The sequence below is a fragment of the Colias croceus genome, chromosome 23, assembly GCF_905220415.1.
Source record: "Colias croceus chromosome 23, ilColCroc2.1".
Lineage (NCBI taxonomy): Eukaryota > Metazoa > Arthropoda > Insecta > Lepidoptera > Pieridae > Colias > Colias croceus.
Genome location: NC_059559.1, coordinates 560166 through 576495, shown reverse-complemented (window position 1 = coordinate 576495; position 16330 = coordinate 560166). Strand labels below are relative to the sequence as shown.

Genomic DNA, 16330 nt, shown 5'->3' with positions numbered 1-16330 from the left:
AAAATACGTGTGAAAAGAAACTCGACTAAAATTAACCAATAACAATGAACACATTGGGAATATTTATATTTTTGTTTATAATAAATAACGAAAGGAAACAATTGGTACAAGAAAATTGTTTATTTCTTCATAACAATGATACTCAGAAAACCTTTTACGATGGATGCCTTTCACAAGTTTTCTGTTTTTCACATTGGCCATAAAAAATATGAGTGTTTAGGAAAAAAACTGACTTTTACAAACATATTATAAAAAAAAACATGAATTTGCGATATGTGTTTGTAATCATATACAAAACTGTAGAATTAACTTCACAAATACCATGAAATAAATAAAAAGAGTAATCTTTTTACAATATTGGTTTATATCAGACTTAATGTGCCATAAAAACTAACTGTAATACAAAGCATATAGTATGTTTGTTATATATTATTTTCAGCAGAACGTTTATAAATTCATATTGAGTACGCCTCTAAAGCGTTACAAAACATCTAAATTGCTTGATCTACACATTATCTATATATTTACAAATATTCCTTGCAACCCGTGACAAATTTTATGGCATTCAAAATTCTTAAGATCAAAGTTCACCAGAAATCCGCCATAAATTTTGTCACGGTGTATAATAAGGAACAAATTTAACTAATAAAAACAAGTTTAACAAAATATTAGACAGCTCCTGTCTTGGATAGTTTCTAGGACGTTCTAGGTGGAGTTAAAATTAATAGAGGTTTTGATACAGAGCCCATTAAAACTCTTTTATATAATATACTAGCTTACCGCCCGCGGCTTCGCCCGCTTTCTCTTACACGATTTGAAATTTAAACTATCCTATCTCTCAAGTTGGATCGAACTGCACATAGTGTGCGAATTTCATTATAATCGTTTATGTGGTTTAGGAGACCATTGAAGACAAACATTGTGACACGAGATTTATATATATTATAGTAGAGCCATTTTAATAGGCAACATTTGACAGTTCAACAAAATTCAACAACGTAACCTAGTAACGACGACATAGAATAACATGATATTTCGTTTTGTTAGAACTGCACATTTGCTTAACTTTTTTAAATTATGATTACATATTTATAATAATAATAACCAATACAAGTAATTTTAAGATTTCATTTTACTGATAAACCATTCTAAACATAATAAACAATTTCTGAATTGAAGAACTGACGTCGCTACAATTTTGTGTCAATAAACCTTTTTTCTTTTTAAATACCAGAGATGTTACTCTAAAAATCGAAATCTGACATCTAGAATCGAATGCATTGATTACTTGTGAATAAAAATCATCATAAATTAATAAATTCGATTGACAAATGTTTCAAATCCGTATCGATTAATTCACTTTAATCGATGTTTTTATACAAGTTACATCTCTTCGAAGATAAAATTGATAGACGTCAAATGTTGCCTATTAAATTGGCTCGACTATAAGATTGTATGTAATAATATTTGTGATTTACAAATATTAACTATGCTTCATAAAAAAAGAATGGGTGTGAAAATTAATGGTCAAATAGTATCAATCAATCATTTTTTATTTCGTTTTGTATAATTTATTTTTGAAGTTATACTTCTTTTGGCGCGATGGAGAAAAATGGTGAGAGTGAATTTTTACGATGCGCGCGCACACCGACACCTAAATTTAACAGCATGAAGTTAGTTCTAGGTGGTATGAAAATTAACTATGTTCAAGTTGTATATTCTAGTTTTTTTTTTCCATACGCCAAAGAAGTATAACTTCTAACGCGTGTACCTAAGTACACAGACTCTTTTTTATCCCATAATTTCACTGATCAAATCCTCATGTATAGTCAGAAAAGGTAACAGTAAACAGGGGTATAGTAAACAACAACAAGATATCTCTTCCACAATCAGTCATAGGCCATCCACACATCTGCCGAACGACGTGACCAAGAAGCTGTTATCTAATACACTGGAGATTTCAGTATGAACATTAACTTGTAACAAGAAAATATGACCTTGAATGACGCCTGTATGTTTTTTATCCCTTTCACACCTAACTTGGCAAGTTGGACAAACAACGAACACAAAGGGACAGCACTATATGAAGAAAAGAGATGTACTTACATATTTCCTTCTCGCTTCTCTGTATAGATGAATTTCCTAACGCTTGAAAAACTGGAATCTTTTTAAAAGACGAGTTATTTAGATTTGTATTAAAAGTGTAAGGGGGGTTGTTTCCAATCACCCCTGTTCACAATTACTCGATTCTAAAATATGCTTTGCTGATTTTGGCTTGACCTATTTCATGTCAAAAGTAATAAGGTCTATCCAACAAAAGGATATCCGAGCATCCGAGGAGCTGGTCATTTTGGTCATAATGTATGCAATTGATATATTATAATTCAAGTGAAACTTCTTTATCGGGGTTGGAAAAAAATTTAGTGTAACATTTTTTCGTTACGCGTGACATTTTTCCGTTATGCGACATCTTTTTCTTATCCCTACCACGCGTGAGTCGACGTATTTCTGTAAAGTTGCATATAGTAAATTATTTTTTGAAAAAAAAAGGTCATAAAGAAGTTTCACTTCTTACGTGTGTACACTAGTACACGCACATATTTTTTTATTTTATTTTCACCATTAGACATCTATTTATATGATCCCATAGACTGTTTTTCTTGTCTATTAAAACTTTGATAGTCACCATGATTTAAACAAAACTTCACTAATAGTCCAAATTTACTCAAAGTCGATTTAGTTACATCTTTTTGCTCTCACACTTTCGCACTATACAATATACATTCAGTTCACAAAATTTCCAATTCATAGGTTGGTCGTTTACTGTTCCAAAACTGACAGACAATTTCCTTCTCTTTGTGAAGTCAAATTTAGTGGATACTGAAGTCAGCAAATATCAACTACATCTTGCTGAATTCACTATTATGTCCCCGCACACTCTCTCTTATTGCCACACTATATCACTTCTCCGACAATGTAACAGCAAACTCATGATAACAGGCGGGAATATCACAACACATCTCTCCACACCACACAGCCGAAACACAACCCTCCATCTTTTGCTGTTTTCAACATTAGGACACTGTATCATTTCCTCCTGCACTATATCACCTTCTCCCTAAATAATGTCACTTCCCTCCACAATATCTACGCCTCCCCACACTATGTCACTTTCCGGTGCACTGTCTCCCTTCCTCCACATTGTATCACTTTCCCCCAGCACTATATCACTTCAGACCCCCTCCTCCTCCTTCATTGGTCTTTTGCATCCCCCTTATTCTTTTTGGGTGTTTTGCCCCCCATTTTCCTTCCCCCTCATTGATGAACATGGTGCGGAGTAAGTACAGCACCACCGGCGGGCAGCACGCTAGTAATGACAGGCGCACCGCCCACGCCACCGACGCCACCGACACTACCGCCGCAGAATATCACCTGCAATGGTATATAATTTTAATTTAAATGTGCATACTAACATAAATTTTATATTTCAATTTGACTAACATAAAATTTATTTTATATGGATCTCTGTGTCTGAAATAAATTAATTATTTATTTATTTATTTTATTTATCATTTATTTAGTACATGCAGCTCGTGAGGTAAATGTGTGGAGGAAGGAAGGTAGAATTCCTCAGTTAACTAGCCTGGCCGGCCGATAAGACCCTAATGGATGATGTCGAAGAGTTGCATAAAGGCATTTCCCATTGACTGTCTGTCCCTATCCTCTAAAAATACGTGTAATTTTAATGTGATTTAAAAAGTAGTTCTTGACCAAGGTTTTTGTAATTTAAAGGTTTTTGTAATTTAAAACAAATAGTACGTAAAGCTATAACCAGGTTTCCGCCCGCGGCTTCGCCCGCGAAGTTAAAGAAAAACCCGCAAAGTTCCCGTTCCTGTGGGATTTCCGGGATTGCGTCATGTTCCCGGGATAAAAAGTAGCCTATGTCCTTTCTCGGGTATCAAAATATCTCCATACCAAATTTCATTTGAGTACAGACAGACAGACAGAGTTACTTTCGCATTTATAATATTGAAGTATGGATTTATTTGTATTTCTGTAATGCTATTCTTGTAGCCACACAGAACATCACTCACGTATTTCTATTCAAAAATCGACATTACCTGCGAGACAGGAGTCGCCGTTTGTCCGGGCGTCGCTAATACGTACTGCTGTTGTCTTACACCGCCCACCTAAAAACGTAACGCATTATTTGTATTATTGTGTGTAATTAAAAAGTGAATAACTCAAAATTTTTGCACTGTTTTTTTTTTATTTATTTATTGATATAAACATCTTTGTTTTTACAAATTTTCGCCAAACTGTAGAGCAGTTTGTTGGCGATGCGCTCCTATTACTAATATTACAAACCGCTTTAAAAACATACATATTACATAGTATAAAACAAAGTCTACAAAGTATAAAACAAAGTCTACATAGTATAAAACAAAGTCTACATGGTATAAAACAAAGTCACTTCCTCTGTATGCTTAAGTCTCTAAAACTAAGCAACGGACCTCGATGCAGTCTCGTGTGTGTGAAGTGTCGTGTGTGAAGTGTAGTGTGTGAAGTGTAGTGTGTGAAGTGTCGTGTGTGAAGTGTCGTGTGTGAAGTGTCGTGTGTGAAGTGTCGTGTGTGAAGTGTCGTGTGTGAAGTGTCGGGTGTGAAGTGTCGTGTGTGAGGTGTCGTGTGTGAAGTGTCGTGTGTGAAGTGTCGTGTGTGAAGTGTCATGTGTGAAGTGTAGTATTTATAGTGTCGTGTGTGAAGTGTCGTATTTATAGTGTCGTGTGTGAAGTGTCGTGTGTGAAGTGTCGTGTTTGAGTGTCGTGTGTGAATGTCGAGTTTGAGAGTCGTGTGTGAAGTGTCGTGTTTGAGTGTCGTGTTCGAGTGTCGTGTGTGCAGTGTCGTGTTTGAGTGTCGTGTGTGAAGTGTCGTGTGTGAAGTGTCATGTGTGAAGTGTCGTGTGTGAAGTGTCGTGTGTGAAGTGTCGTGTGTGAAGTGTCGGGTGTGAAGTGTCGTGTGTTAAGTGTCGTGTGTTAAGTGTCGTGTGTGAAGTGTCGTGTGTGAAGTGTCGTATTTATAGTGTCGTGTGTGAAGTGTCGTGTGTGAACTGTGAAGTGTCGTGTTTGAGTGTCGTGTGTGAAGTGTCGTGTTTGAGTGTCGTGTTTGAAGTGTCGTGTGTGAAGTGTCGTGTGTGAAGTGTCGTGTGTGAAGTGTCGTGTTTGACTGTCGTGTGTGAAGTGTCGTATTTATAGTGTCTGGATTGAGTGTCGTGTGTGAAGTGTCGTGTTTGACTGTCGTGTGTGAAGTGTCGTGTGTGAAGTGTCGTGTTTGAGTGTCGTGTGTGAAGTGTCGTGTTCGAGTGTCGTGTGTGAAGTGTCGTGTTTGAGTGTCGTGTGTGAAGTGTCGTGTTCGAGTGTCGTGTGTGAAGTGTCGTGTTTGACTGTCATGTGTAAAGTGTCATGTGTGTGAAGTGTCGTGTGTCAAGTGTCGTGTGTGAAGTGTCGTGTTTGAGTGTCGTGTGTGAACTGTGAAGTGTCGTGTTTGAGTGTCGTGTGTGAAGTGTCGTGTGTGAAGTGTCATGTGTGAAGTGTCATGTGTGAGTGTCACGTGTGAGAGTCACGTGTGAAAGTCACGTATGAGAGTCACATGTGTAAGTCACGTGTGTTACGTGTGAGTCGTTTGAGTCACGTGTGTCACGTGTTAGCGTCACGTGTCACGTGTTAGTGTCACGTGTAAGAGTCACGTGTGTCACGTGTGAAGTTCACGTGTGAGAGTCACGTGTGTCACGATTCGCGTGTGAGTGTCACGTGAGTTACGTGCTTGTGTCACGTGTGTCACATGTGAGTGTCACGTGTGAGTGTCACGTGTGTCACGTGTGAGAGTCACGTGTGAAAGTCACCTGTAAGTAACGTGTGAAAGCCACGTGTTTCACGTGTGAGCGTCACGTGTGTCACGTGTGTCACGTGTTTGAGTGTCGTGTGTGAAGTGTCGTGTTTGAGTGTCGTGTGTGAACTGTGAAGTGTCGTGTTTGAGTGTCGTGTGTGAGTGTCGTGTGTGAAGTGTCGCGTGTGAAGTGTCGTGTTAGAGTGTCGTGTGTGAATTGTCGTGTGTGAAGTGTCGTGTGTGAAGTGTCGTGTTTGAGTGTCGTGTTTGAAGTGTCGTGTGTGAAGTGTCGTGTTTGAGTGTCGTGTGTGAAGTGTCGTGTGTGAAGTGTCGTGTTTGACTGTCGTGTGTGAAGTGTCGTATTTATAGTTTCTGATTTGAGTGTCGTGTGTGAAGTGTCGTGTGTGAAGTGTCGTGTTTGACTGTCTGTCGTGTGTGTGTCACGTGTGTCACGTGTGAGTGTCACGTGTGTCACATGTGAAAGTCACGTGTGAGAGTAACGTGTGATACGTGTGAGTGTCCCGTGTGTCACGTGTGAAGTTCACGTGTGCGCGTCACGTGTGTCACATGTCACGTGTGAGTGTCACGTGTGTCACGTGTGAAAGCCACGTGTGAGAGTCACGTGTGTTACGTCATACGTGTGAGTGTCACGTGTCGTGTGTTAAGTGTCGTGTGTGAAGTGTCTTATTTATAGTGTCTGGATGGAGTGTCGTGTGTGAAGTGTCGAGTAAGTGTCGTGTTTGAGTGTCGTGTGTGAAGTGTCGTGTGTTAAGTTTCGTGTGTGAAGTGCCGAGTTAGAAGTGCCGAGTTAGAAGTGTCGTGTTTGAGTGTCGTGTGTGAAGTGTCGTGTTTGAGTGTCGTGTTTGAGTGTCGTGTGTGAACTGTGAAGTGTCATGTTTGAGTGTCGTGTGTGAAGTGTCGTGTTTGAGTGTCGTGTTTGAAGTGTCGTGTGTGAAGTGTCGTGTGTGAAGTGTCGTGTGTGAAGTGTCGTGTGTGAAGTGTCGTGTTTGACTGTCGTGTGTGAAGTGTCGTATTTATAGTGTCTGGACTGAGAGTCACGTGTGTCACGTGTGAGTGTCACGTGTGTCACGTGTGTCACGTGTGAGAGTCACGTGTGAAAGTCACCTGTAAGTAACGTGTGAAAGCCACGTGTTTCACGTGTGAGCGTCACGTGTGTCACGTGTCAGTGTCACGTGTGTAACGTCTGAGAGTCACGTGTGAGAGTCACGTGTGTCACGTGTGAGAGTCACGTGTGTCACGTGTGAGAGTCACGTGTGTCACGTGTGTCACGTGTGAGAGTCACGTGTGTCACGTGTGACACGTGTGAGTGTCACGTGTAAGTAAAGTGTGAGAGTCACGTGTGTCACGACTCACGTGTGAAGTGTCGTGTGTGAAGTGTCGTGTTTGAGTGTCGTGTTTGAAGTGTCGTGTGTGAAGTGTCGTGTTTGAGTGTCGTGTGTGAAGTGTCGTGTGTGAAGTGTCGTGTTTGAGTGTCGTGTGTGAATTGTCATGTGTGAAGTGTCGTGTGTGAAGTGTCGAGTTAGAGTGTCTAGAGTGTCGTGTTTGAGTGTCGTGTATGAAGTGTCGTGTGTGAAGTGTCGAATGTGAAGTGTCGTGATTGAGTGTCGTGTGAGAGTCACGTGTGAGAGTCACGTGTGAAAGTCACGTGTGAATCACGTGTGAGAGTCACGTGTGAGAGTCACGTGTGAATCACGTGTGAGAGTCACGTGTGAGAGTCACGTGTGAAAGTCACGTGTGAGAGTCACGTGTGAAAGTCACGTGTGAGATTCACGTGTGTAAGTCACGTGTGTTACGTGTAAGTCACGTGTGTTACGTGTAAGTCACGTGTGTTACGTGTAAGTCACATGTGTCACGTGTTAGCGTCACGTATGAGTGTCACGTGTAAGTAAAACGTTTGTGTCACGTGTCAGTGTCACGTGTGTCGCGTGTGCAGTTCACGTGTGAGTGTCACGTGTGTCACGTGTGAGTGTCACGTGTGTCACGTGTGAGTGTCACGTGTGTCACATGTGAAAGTCACGTGTGAAAGTCACGTGTGTCACGTCTGAGAGTCACGTGTGTCACGTGTGAGAGTAACGTGTGTTACGTGTGAGTGTCCCGTGTGTCACGTGTGAAGTTCACGTGTTTACGTCACGTGTGTCACATGTGAAAGTCACGTGTGAAAGTCACGTGTTTCACGTGTGACAAGTGACACTCACACGTGACACATCACGTGTGAGTGTCACGTGTGTCACGTGTGAGTGTCACGTCTGAGAGTCACGTGTCACGTGTGAGAGTAACGTGTGTTACGTGTGAGTGTCCCGTGTGTCACGTGTGAAGTTCACGTCTGTCACGTGTGAGTGTCACGTGTGTCACATGTGAAAGTCACGTGTTTCACGTGTGAGCGTCACGTGTCACGTGTGAGTGTCACGTGTGTCACGTGTGTCACGTGTAAGTGTCACGTGTGTGAGTAACGTGTGTTACGTGTGAGTGTCCCGTGTGTCACGTGTTAAGTTCACGTGTGCGCGTCACGTGTGTCACGTGTGTCACATGTGAAAGTCACGTTTCTCACGTGTGAGCGTCACGTGAGAGTGTCACGTGTGTCACGTGTAAGTGTCACGTGTGTCACATTTGACAGTCACGTGTGAAAGTCACGTGTGTCACGTGCAAGTGTCACGTGTGTCACGTCTGAGTCACGTGTGTCACGTGTGAGAGTAACGTGTGTTTCGTGTGAGTGTCCCGTGTGTCACGTGTGAAGTTCACGTGTGCGCGTCACGTGAGTCACGACTCGCGTGTGAGTGTCACGTGAGTCACGTGCTAGTGTCACGTGTCACGTGTGTCACGTGTGAAAGCCACGTGTGAGAGTCACGTGTGTTACGTCATACGTGTGAGTGTCACGTGTCGCGTGTTAAGTGTTGTGTGTGAAGTGTCTTATTTATAGTGTCTGGATGGAGTGTCGTGTGTGAAGTGTCGAGTTAGAGTGTCGTGTTTGAGTGTCGTGTTTGAGTGTCGTGTGTGAAGTGTCGTGTGTGAAGTGTCGTGTGTTAAGTGTCGTGTGTGAAGTGCCGAGTTAGAAGTGTCGTGTTAGAGTGTCGTGTATGAAGTGTCGTGTTTGAAGTGTCGTGTTTGAGTGTCGTGTGTGAAGTGTCGTGTGTGAAGTGTCGTGTTTGAAGTGTCGTGTTTGAGTGTCGTGTGTGAAGTGTCGTGTGTGAACTGTGAAGTGTCGTGTGTGAACTGTGAAGTGTCGTGTTTGAGTGTCTTGTGTTAAGTGTCGTGTTTGAGTGTCGTGTTTGAAGTGTCGTGTGTGAAGTGTCGTGTGTGAAGTGTCATGTGTGAAGTGTCGAGTTTGAGTGTCGTGTGTAAGTCACGTGTGAGAGTCACGTGTGAGTGTCACGTGTGAGAGTCACGTGTGAAAGTCACGTATGAGAGTCACATGTGTAAGTCACGTGTGTTACGTGTGAGTCGTTTGAGTCACGTGTGTCACGTGTTAGCGTCACATGTCACGTGTGAAGTTCACGTGTGAGAGTCACGTGTGTCACGATTCGCGTGAGTGTCACGTGAGTTACGTGCTTGTGTCACGTGTGTCACATGTGAGTGTCACGTGTGTCACGTGTGAGTGTCACGTGTGTCACGTGTCACGTGTGAGAGTCACGTGTGAAAGTCACCTGTAAGTAACGTGTGAAAGCCACGTGTTTCACGTGTGAGCGTCACGTGTGTCACGTGTGAGTGTCACGTGTGTCACGTGTCAGTGTCACGTGTGTTACGTGTGTCACGTCTGAGAGTCACGTGTGAGAGTCACGTGTGTCACGTGTGAGAGTCACGTGTGTCTCGTGTGAGAATCACGTGTGTCACGTGTGTCACGACTCACGTGTGAAGTGTCGTGTGTGAAGTGTCGTGTTTGAGTGTCGTGTGTGAAGTGTCGTGTGTGAAGTGTCGAGTAAGAGTGTCGTGTTTGAGTGTCGTGTATGAAGTGTCGTGTGTGAAGTGTCGTATGTGAAGTGTCGTGTTTGAGTGTCGTGTGAGAGTCACGTGTGAGAGTCAAGTGTGAAAGTCACGTGTGAGAGTCACGTGTGAATCACGTGTGAGAGTCACGTGTGAGAGTCACGTGTGAGAGTCACGTGTGAAAGTCTCGTGTGAGAGTCACGTGTGAAAGTCACGTGTGAGATTCACGTGTGTAAGTCACGTGTGTTACGTGTAAGTCACGTGTGTTACGTGTAAGTCACGTGTGTCACGTGTTAGCGTCACGTATGAGTGTCACGTGTAAGTAAAACGTGTGTGTCACGTGTCAGTGTCACGTGTGTCACGTGTGAGTGTCACGTGTGTCACATGTGAAAGTCACGTGTTTCACGTGTGAGCGTCACGTGTGTCACGTGTGAGTGTTACGTGTGTCACGTGTAAGTGTCACGTGTTCGCGTCACGTGTGTCACGTGTGTCACATGTGAAAGTCACGTGTGAAAGTCACGTGTTTCACGTGTGAGAGTCACGTGTGTCTCGTGTGAGAGTCACGTGTGTCACGTGTGTCACGACTCACGTGTGAAGTGTCGTGTGTGAAGTGTCGTGTTTGAGTGTCGTGTGTGAAGTGTCGTGTGTGAAGTGTCAAACTCAAACAAACTCAAACTCAAACATTCATTTATTCAATTAGACTACTATTTAGTAGCACTTTCGAATCGTCATTACATAATTATTTTAACATTTACCACCGATCTAATGTGTCGAGTGTGTCGAGAATGTCGAGTAAGAGTGTCGTGTTTGAGTGTCGTGTATGAAGTGTCGTGTGTGAAGTGTCGTATGTGAAGTGTCGTGTTTGAGTGTCGTGTGAGAGTCACGTGTGAGAGTCAAGTGTGAAAGTCACGTGTGAGAGTCACGTGTGAATCACGTGTGAGAGTCACGTGTGAGAGTCACGTGTGAGAGTCACGTGTGAAAGTCTCGTGTGAGAGTCACGTGTGAAAGTCACGTGTGAGATTCACGTGTGTAAGTCACGTGTGTTACGTGTAAGTCACGTGTGTTACGTGTAAGTCACGTGTGTCACGTGTTAGCGTCACGTATGAGTGTCACGTGTAAGTAAAACGTGTGTGTCACGTGTCAGTGTCACGTGTGTCACGTGTGAGTGTCACGTGTGTCACATGTGAAAGTCACGTGTTTCACGTGTGAGCGTCACGTGTGTCACGTGTGAGTGTTACGTGTGTCACGTGTAAGTGTCACGTGTTCGCGTCACGTGTGTCACGTGTGTCACATGTGAAAGTCACGTGTGAAAGTCACGTGTTTCACGTGCTTGTGTCACGTGTGTCACATGTGAGTGTCACGTGTGTCACGTGTAAGTGTCACGTCTGAGAGTCACGTGTGTCACGTGTGAGAGTCACGTGTGAAAGTCACCAGTAAGTAACATGTGAAAGTCACCTGTAAAGCCACGTGTTTCACGTGTGAGCGTCACGTGTGTCACGTGTGAGTGTCACGTGTCAGTGTCACGTGTGTCACGTGTGAGTGTCACGTGTGTCACATGTGAAAGTCACGTGTGAAAGTCACGTGTTTCACGTGTGAGCGTCACGTGTGTCACGTGTGAGTGTTACGTGTGTCACGTGTAAGTGTCACGTCTGAGAGTCACGTGTGTCACGTGTGAGAGTAACGTGTGTTACGTGTGAGTGTCCCGTGTGTCACTTGTGAAGTTCACGTGTGCGCGTCACGTGTGTCACGTGTGTCACATGTGAAAGTCACGTGTGAAAGTCACGTGTTTCACGTGTGAGCGTCACGTGAGTTACGTGCTTGTGTCACGTGTGTCACATGTGAGTGTCACGTGTGTCACGTGTGAGTGTCACGTGTGTCACGTGTGTCACGTGTGAGAGTCACGTGTGAAAGTCACCTGTAAGTAACGTGTGAAAGTCACCTGTAAAGCCACGTGTTTCACGTGTGAGCGTCACGTGTGTCACGTGTGAGTGTCACGTGTGTCACGTGTAAGTGTCACGTGTGTCACATGTGACAGTCACGTGTGAAAGTCACGTGTGTCACGTGCAAGTGTCACGTGTGTCACGTCTGAGAGTCACGTGTGTCACGTGTGAGAGTAACGTGTGTTACGTATGAGTGTCCCGTGTGTCACGTGTGAAGTTCACGTGTGCGCGTCACGTGAGTCACGACTCGCGTGTGAGTGTCACGTGAGTCACGTGCTAGTGTCACGTGACACGTGTGAGTGTCACGTGTGTCACGTATGAAAGCCACGTGTGAGAGTCACGTGTGTTACGTCATACGTGTGAGTGTCACGTGTGTCACGTGTCGCGTGTTAAGTGTTGTGTGTGAAGTGTCATGTGTGAAGTGTCATGTGTGAAGTGTCGAGTTTGAGTGTCGTGTGTAAGTCACGTGTTAGAGTCACGTGTGAGTGTCACGTGTGAGAGTCACGTGTGAAAGTCACGTATGAGAGTCACATGTGTAAGTCACGTGTGTTACGTGTGAGTCGTTTGAGTCACGTGTGTCACGTGTTAGCGTCACGTGTCACGTGTTAGTGTCACGTGTAAGAGTCACGTGTGTCACGTGTGAAGTTCACGTGTGAGAGTCACGTGAGTCACGATTCGCGTGTGAGTGTCACGTGAGTTACGTGCTTGTGTCACGTGTGTCACATGTGAGTGTCACGTGTGAGTGTCACGTGTCAAGTGTGTCACGTGTGAAAGTCACCTGTAAGTAACGTGTGAAAGCCACGTGTTTCACGTGTGAGCGTCACGTGTGTCACGTGTGAGTGTCACGTGTGTCACGTGTCAGTGTCACGTGTGTCACGTCTGAGAGTCACGTGTGTCACGTGTGAGAGTCACGTGTGTCACGTGTGAGAGTCACGTGTGTCACGTGTGAGAGTCACGTGTGTCACGTGTGAGAGTCACGTGTGTCACGTGTGACACGTGTGAGTGTCACGTGTAAGTAAAGTGTGAGAGTCACGTGTGTCACGACTCACGTGTGAAGTGTCGTGTGTGAAGTGTCGTGTTTGAGTGTCGTGTTTGAAGTGTCGTGTGTGAAGTGTCGTGTTTGAGTGTCGTGTGTGAAGTGTCGTGTGTGAAGTGTCGTGTTTGAGTGTCGTGTGTGAAGTGTCGTGTGTGAAGTGTCGTGTGTGAAGTGTCGTATGTGAAGTGTCGTGTTTGAGTGTCGTGTGAGAGTCACGTGTGAGAGTCACGTGTGAAAGTCACGTGTGAGAGTCACGTGTGAATCACGTGTGAGAGTCACGTGTGAGAGTCACGTGTGAAAGTCACGTGTGAGAGTCACGTGTGAAAGTCACGTGTGAGATTCACGTGTGTAAGTCACGTGTGTTACGTGTAAGTCACGTGTGTTACGTGTAAGTCACGTGTGTCACGTGTTAGCGTCATGTATGAGTGTCACGTGTAAGTAAAACGTGTGTGTCACGTGTCAGTGTCACGTGTGTCGCGTGTGCAGTTCACGTGTGAGTGTCACGTGTGTCACGTGTGAGTGTCACGTGTGTCACGTGTGAGTGTCACGTGTGTCACATGTGAAAGTCACGTGTGAAAGTCACGTGTTTCACGTGTGAGCGTCACGTGTGTCACGTGTGAGTGTTACGTGTGTCACGTGTAAGTGTCACGTGTGTCACGTTTGAGAGTCACGTGTGTCACGTGTGAGAGTAACGTGTGTTACGTGTGAGTGTCACGTGTGTCACGTGTGAAGTTCACGTGTGCACGTCACGTGTGTCACGTGTGTCACATGTGAAAGTCACTTATTTCACGTGTGTCACGTGTGAGTGTCACGTGTGTCACGTGTGAGTGTCACGTGTGTCACGTCTGAGAGTCACGTGTGTCACGTGTGAGAGTAACGTGTGTTACGTGTGAGTGTCCCGTGTGTCACGTGTGAAGTTCACGTGTGTCACGTGTGAGTGTCACGTGTGTCACATGTGAAAGTCACGTGTTTCACGTGTGAGCGTCACGTGTGTCACGTGTGAGTGTCACGTGTGTCACGTGTAAGTGTCACGTGTGTCACGTCTGAGAGTCACGTGTGTCACGTGTGAGAGTAACGTGTGTTACGTGTGAGTGTCCCGTGTGTCACGTGTTAAGTTCACGTGTGCGCGTCACGTGTGTCACGTGTGTCACATGTGAAAGTCACGTGTTTCACGTGTGAGCGTGACGTGTCACGTGTGAGTGTCACGTGTGTCACGTGTAAGTGTCACGTGTGTCACGTCTGAGAGTCACGTGTGAAAGTCACGTGTGTCACGTGCAAGTGTCACGTGTGTCACGTCTGAGAGTCACGTGTGTCACGTGTGAGAGTAACGTGTGTTACGTGTGAGTGTCCCGTGTGTCACGTGTGAAGTTCACGTGTGCGCGTCACGTGTGTCACGACTCGCGTGTGAGTGTCACGTGAGTCACGTGCTAGTGTCACGTGTCACGTGTGAGTGTCACGTGTGTCACGTGTGAAAGCCACGTGTGAGAGTCACGTGTGTTACGTCATACGTGTGAGTGTCACGTGTGTCACGTGTCGCGTGTTAAGTGTTGTGTGTGAAGTGTCTTATTTATAGTGTCTGGATGGAGTGTCGTGTGTGAAGTGTCGAGTTAGAGTGTCGTGTTTGAGTGTCGTGTTTGAGTGTCGTGTGTGAAGTGTCGTGTGTGAAGTGTCGTGTGTTAAGTGTCGTGTGTGAAGTGCCGAGTTAGAAGTGTCGTGTTTGAGTGTCGTGTATGAAGTGTCGTGTTTGAAGTGTCGTGTTTGAGTGTCGTGTGTGAAGTGTCGTGTGTGAAGTGTCGTGTTTGAAGTGTCGTGTTTGAGTGTCGTGTGTGAAGTGTCGTGTGTGAACTGTGAAGTGTCGTGTGTGAACTGTGAACTGTCGTGTTTGAGTGTCTTGTGTTAAGTGTCGTGTTTGAGTGTCGTGTTTGAAGTGTCGTGTGTGAAGTGTCGTGTGTGAAGTGTCGTGTGTGAAGTGTCGTGTTTGATTGTCGTGTGTGAAGTGTCGTATTTATAGTGTCTGGATTGAGTGTCGTGTTTGACTATCGTGTGTGAAGTGTCGTGTGTGAAGTGTTGTGTGTGAAGTGTCGTGTTTGAGTGTCGTGTGTGAAGTGTCGTGTTCGAGTGTCGTGTGTGAAGTGTCGTGTGTGAAGTGTCGTGTTTGAGTGTCGTGTGTGAAGTGTCGTGTGTGAAGTGTCGTGTGTAAAGTGTCGTGTGTGAAGTGTCGTATGTGACGTGTAGTGTTTGAGTGTCGTGTGTGAAGTGTCGTGTGTTAAGTGTCGTGTGTGAAGTGTCGTGTTTGAGTGTCGTGACTGATTATAATAAAATTCGCACACCATGTGCAGTTCGATCCAACTTGAGAGATAGGATAGTTTAAATTTCAAATCGTTTTAGAGAAAGCGGGCGAAGCCGCGGGTGGTAAGCTAGTACATATATATATAAATCTCGTGTCACAATGTTTGTCCTCAATGGACTCCTAAACCACTTAACCGATTATAATAAAATTCGCACACCATGTGCAGTTCGATCCAACTTGAGAGATAGGATAGGTTTCATCCCGGAAATCCCTCGGGAACTGGAACTATGCGGGTTTTTCTTTGAAAACGCGGGCGAAGCCGCGGGCGGAAAGCTAGTAATCTATATCTACTAGGTTTCAGCCAACGCGGGCGAAGCCGCGGGCGGAAAGCCAGTTTTGACAAAATGTATTTTTTTAAGTTAGTGTTTACAGAGCCTATCTTTAATTTATTATCATCTAGTAAAATCGGATACATGTTACAAATTTTTGGTATATTATAATATTTTCTAGATCGCTGTTCATAACAATTTTTTACTGATGGTACACAAAATTTTTTACTTTTGACGCTCTTGTATTGAATTTATACTGTTTTACAATTTTAAAGTCATTACTATAATATGTATCTATGGCATTTAAATATATAGCCTTATAATTTACAGGTAGGACGTTACAATATTATGTAAATAATTTATCATAATTATTTTTAAACTTTTTTCGAACTTTCTTATGAACTAAGTACTTAATTAATCTTATTTGTAAGTTCTTAATTTGATCTAAATATGTTTTAAAAGTTAAGCCATAACAACTCAGTCCATAACTTATTATTGAGTCAGCAAGTGCATAGTAAACAACGTACAGAGTATGGTTTGGTATATGCGTTTTCAAATAAAAGCCTCAAAGTTCCCGTTCCCGTGGGAATTCCGGGATAAACTATATATATAAAACTATCCTGTGTGTTAAACCAAGTTACCCTTTAAACGTGTGCTTAATTTCATTGTAATCGATTCAACAGTATTTGCGTGAAAGAGTCACAAACACACACATACACATCCTCACAAACTTTCGCATTTATAATATTAGTAGGACTAGATTTAAAAGAGTAGGTAACTATTATATGTAGATTAAGTAATATGATTACTATCAGAAAAAATCTGCGAAATCACGGACGGGACGGGGCACGTGCGGGACGGGACGGGACGGGGACGTGCTAAACATCGCCGGCGACGATATTTTTCCCGCCCA

General features: G+C 44.0%; 1 protein-coding gene across 1 annotated transcript in view; it reads right to left on the bottom strand.

Moving 5' to 3' along the window:
* Window positions 1–2703: 2703 nt before the first annotated feature.
* Window positions 2704–16330, bottom strand: part of LOC123702113 — a 29493-nt gene continuing 15866 nt past the window's right edge. Inside the window, exons 14-15 of the mRNA XM_045649757.1 lie at window positions 4122–4190; window positions 2704–3432 (exon numbers count right to left, since the gene is read on the bottom strand). Coding sequence (XP_045505713.1) covers window positions 3316–3432; window positions 4122–4190 — 186 coding nt within the window. The 3' untranslated portion in view covers window positions 2704–3315. The remainder of the gene's footprint in view (window positions 3433–4121; window positions 4191–16330) is intronic.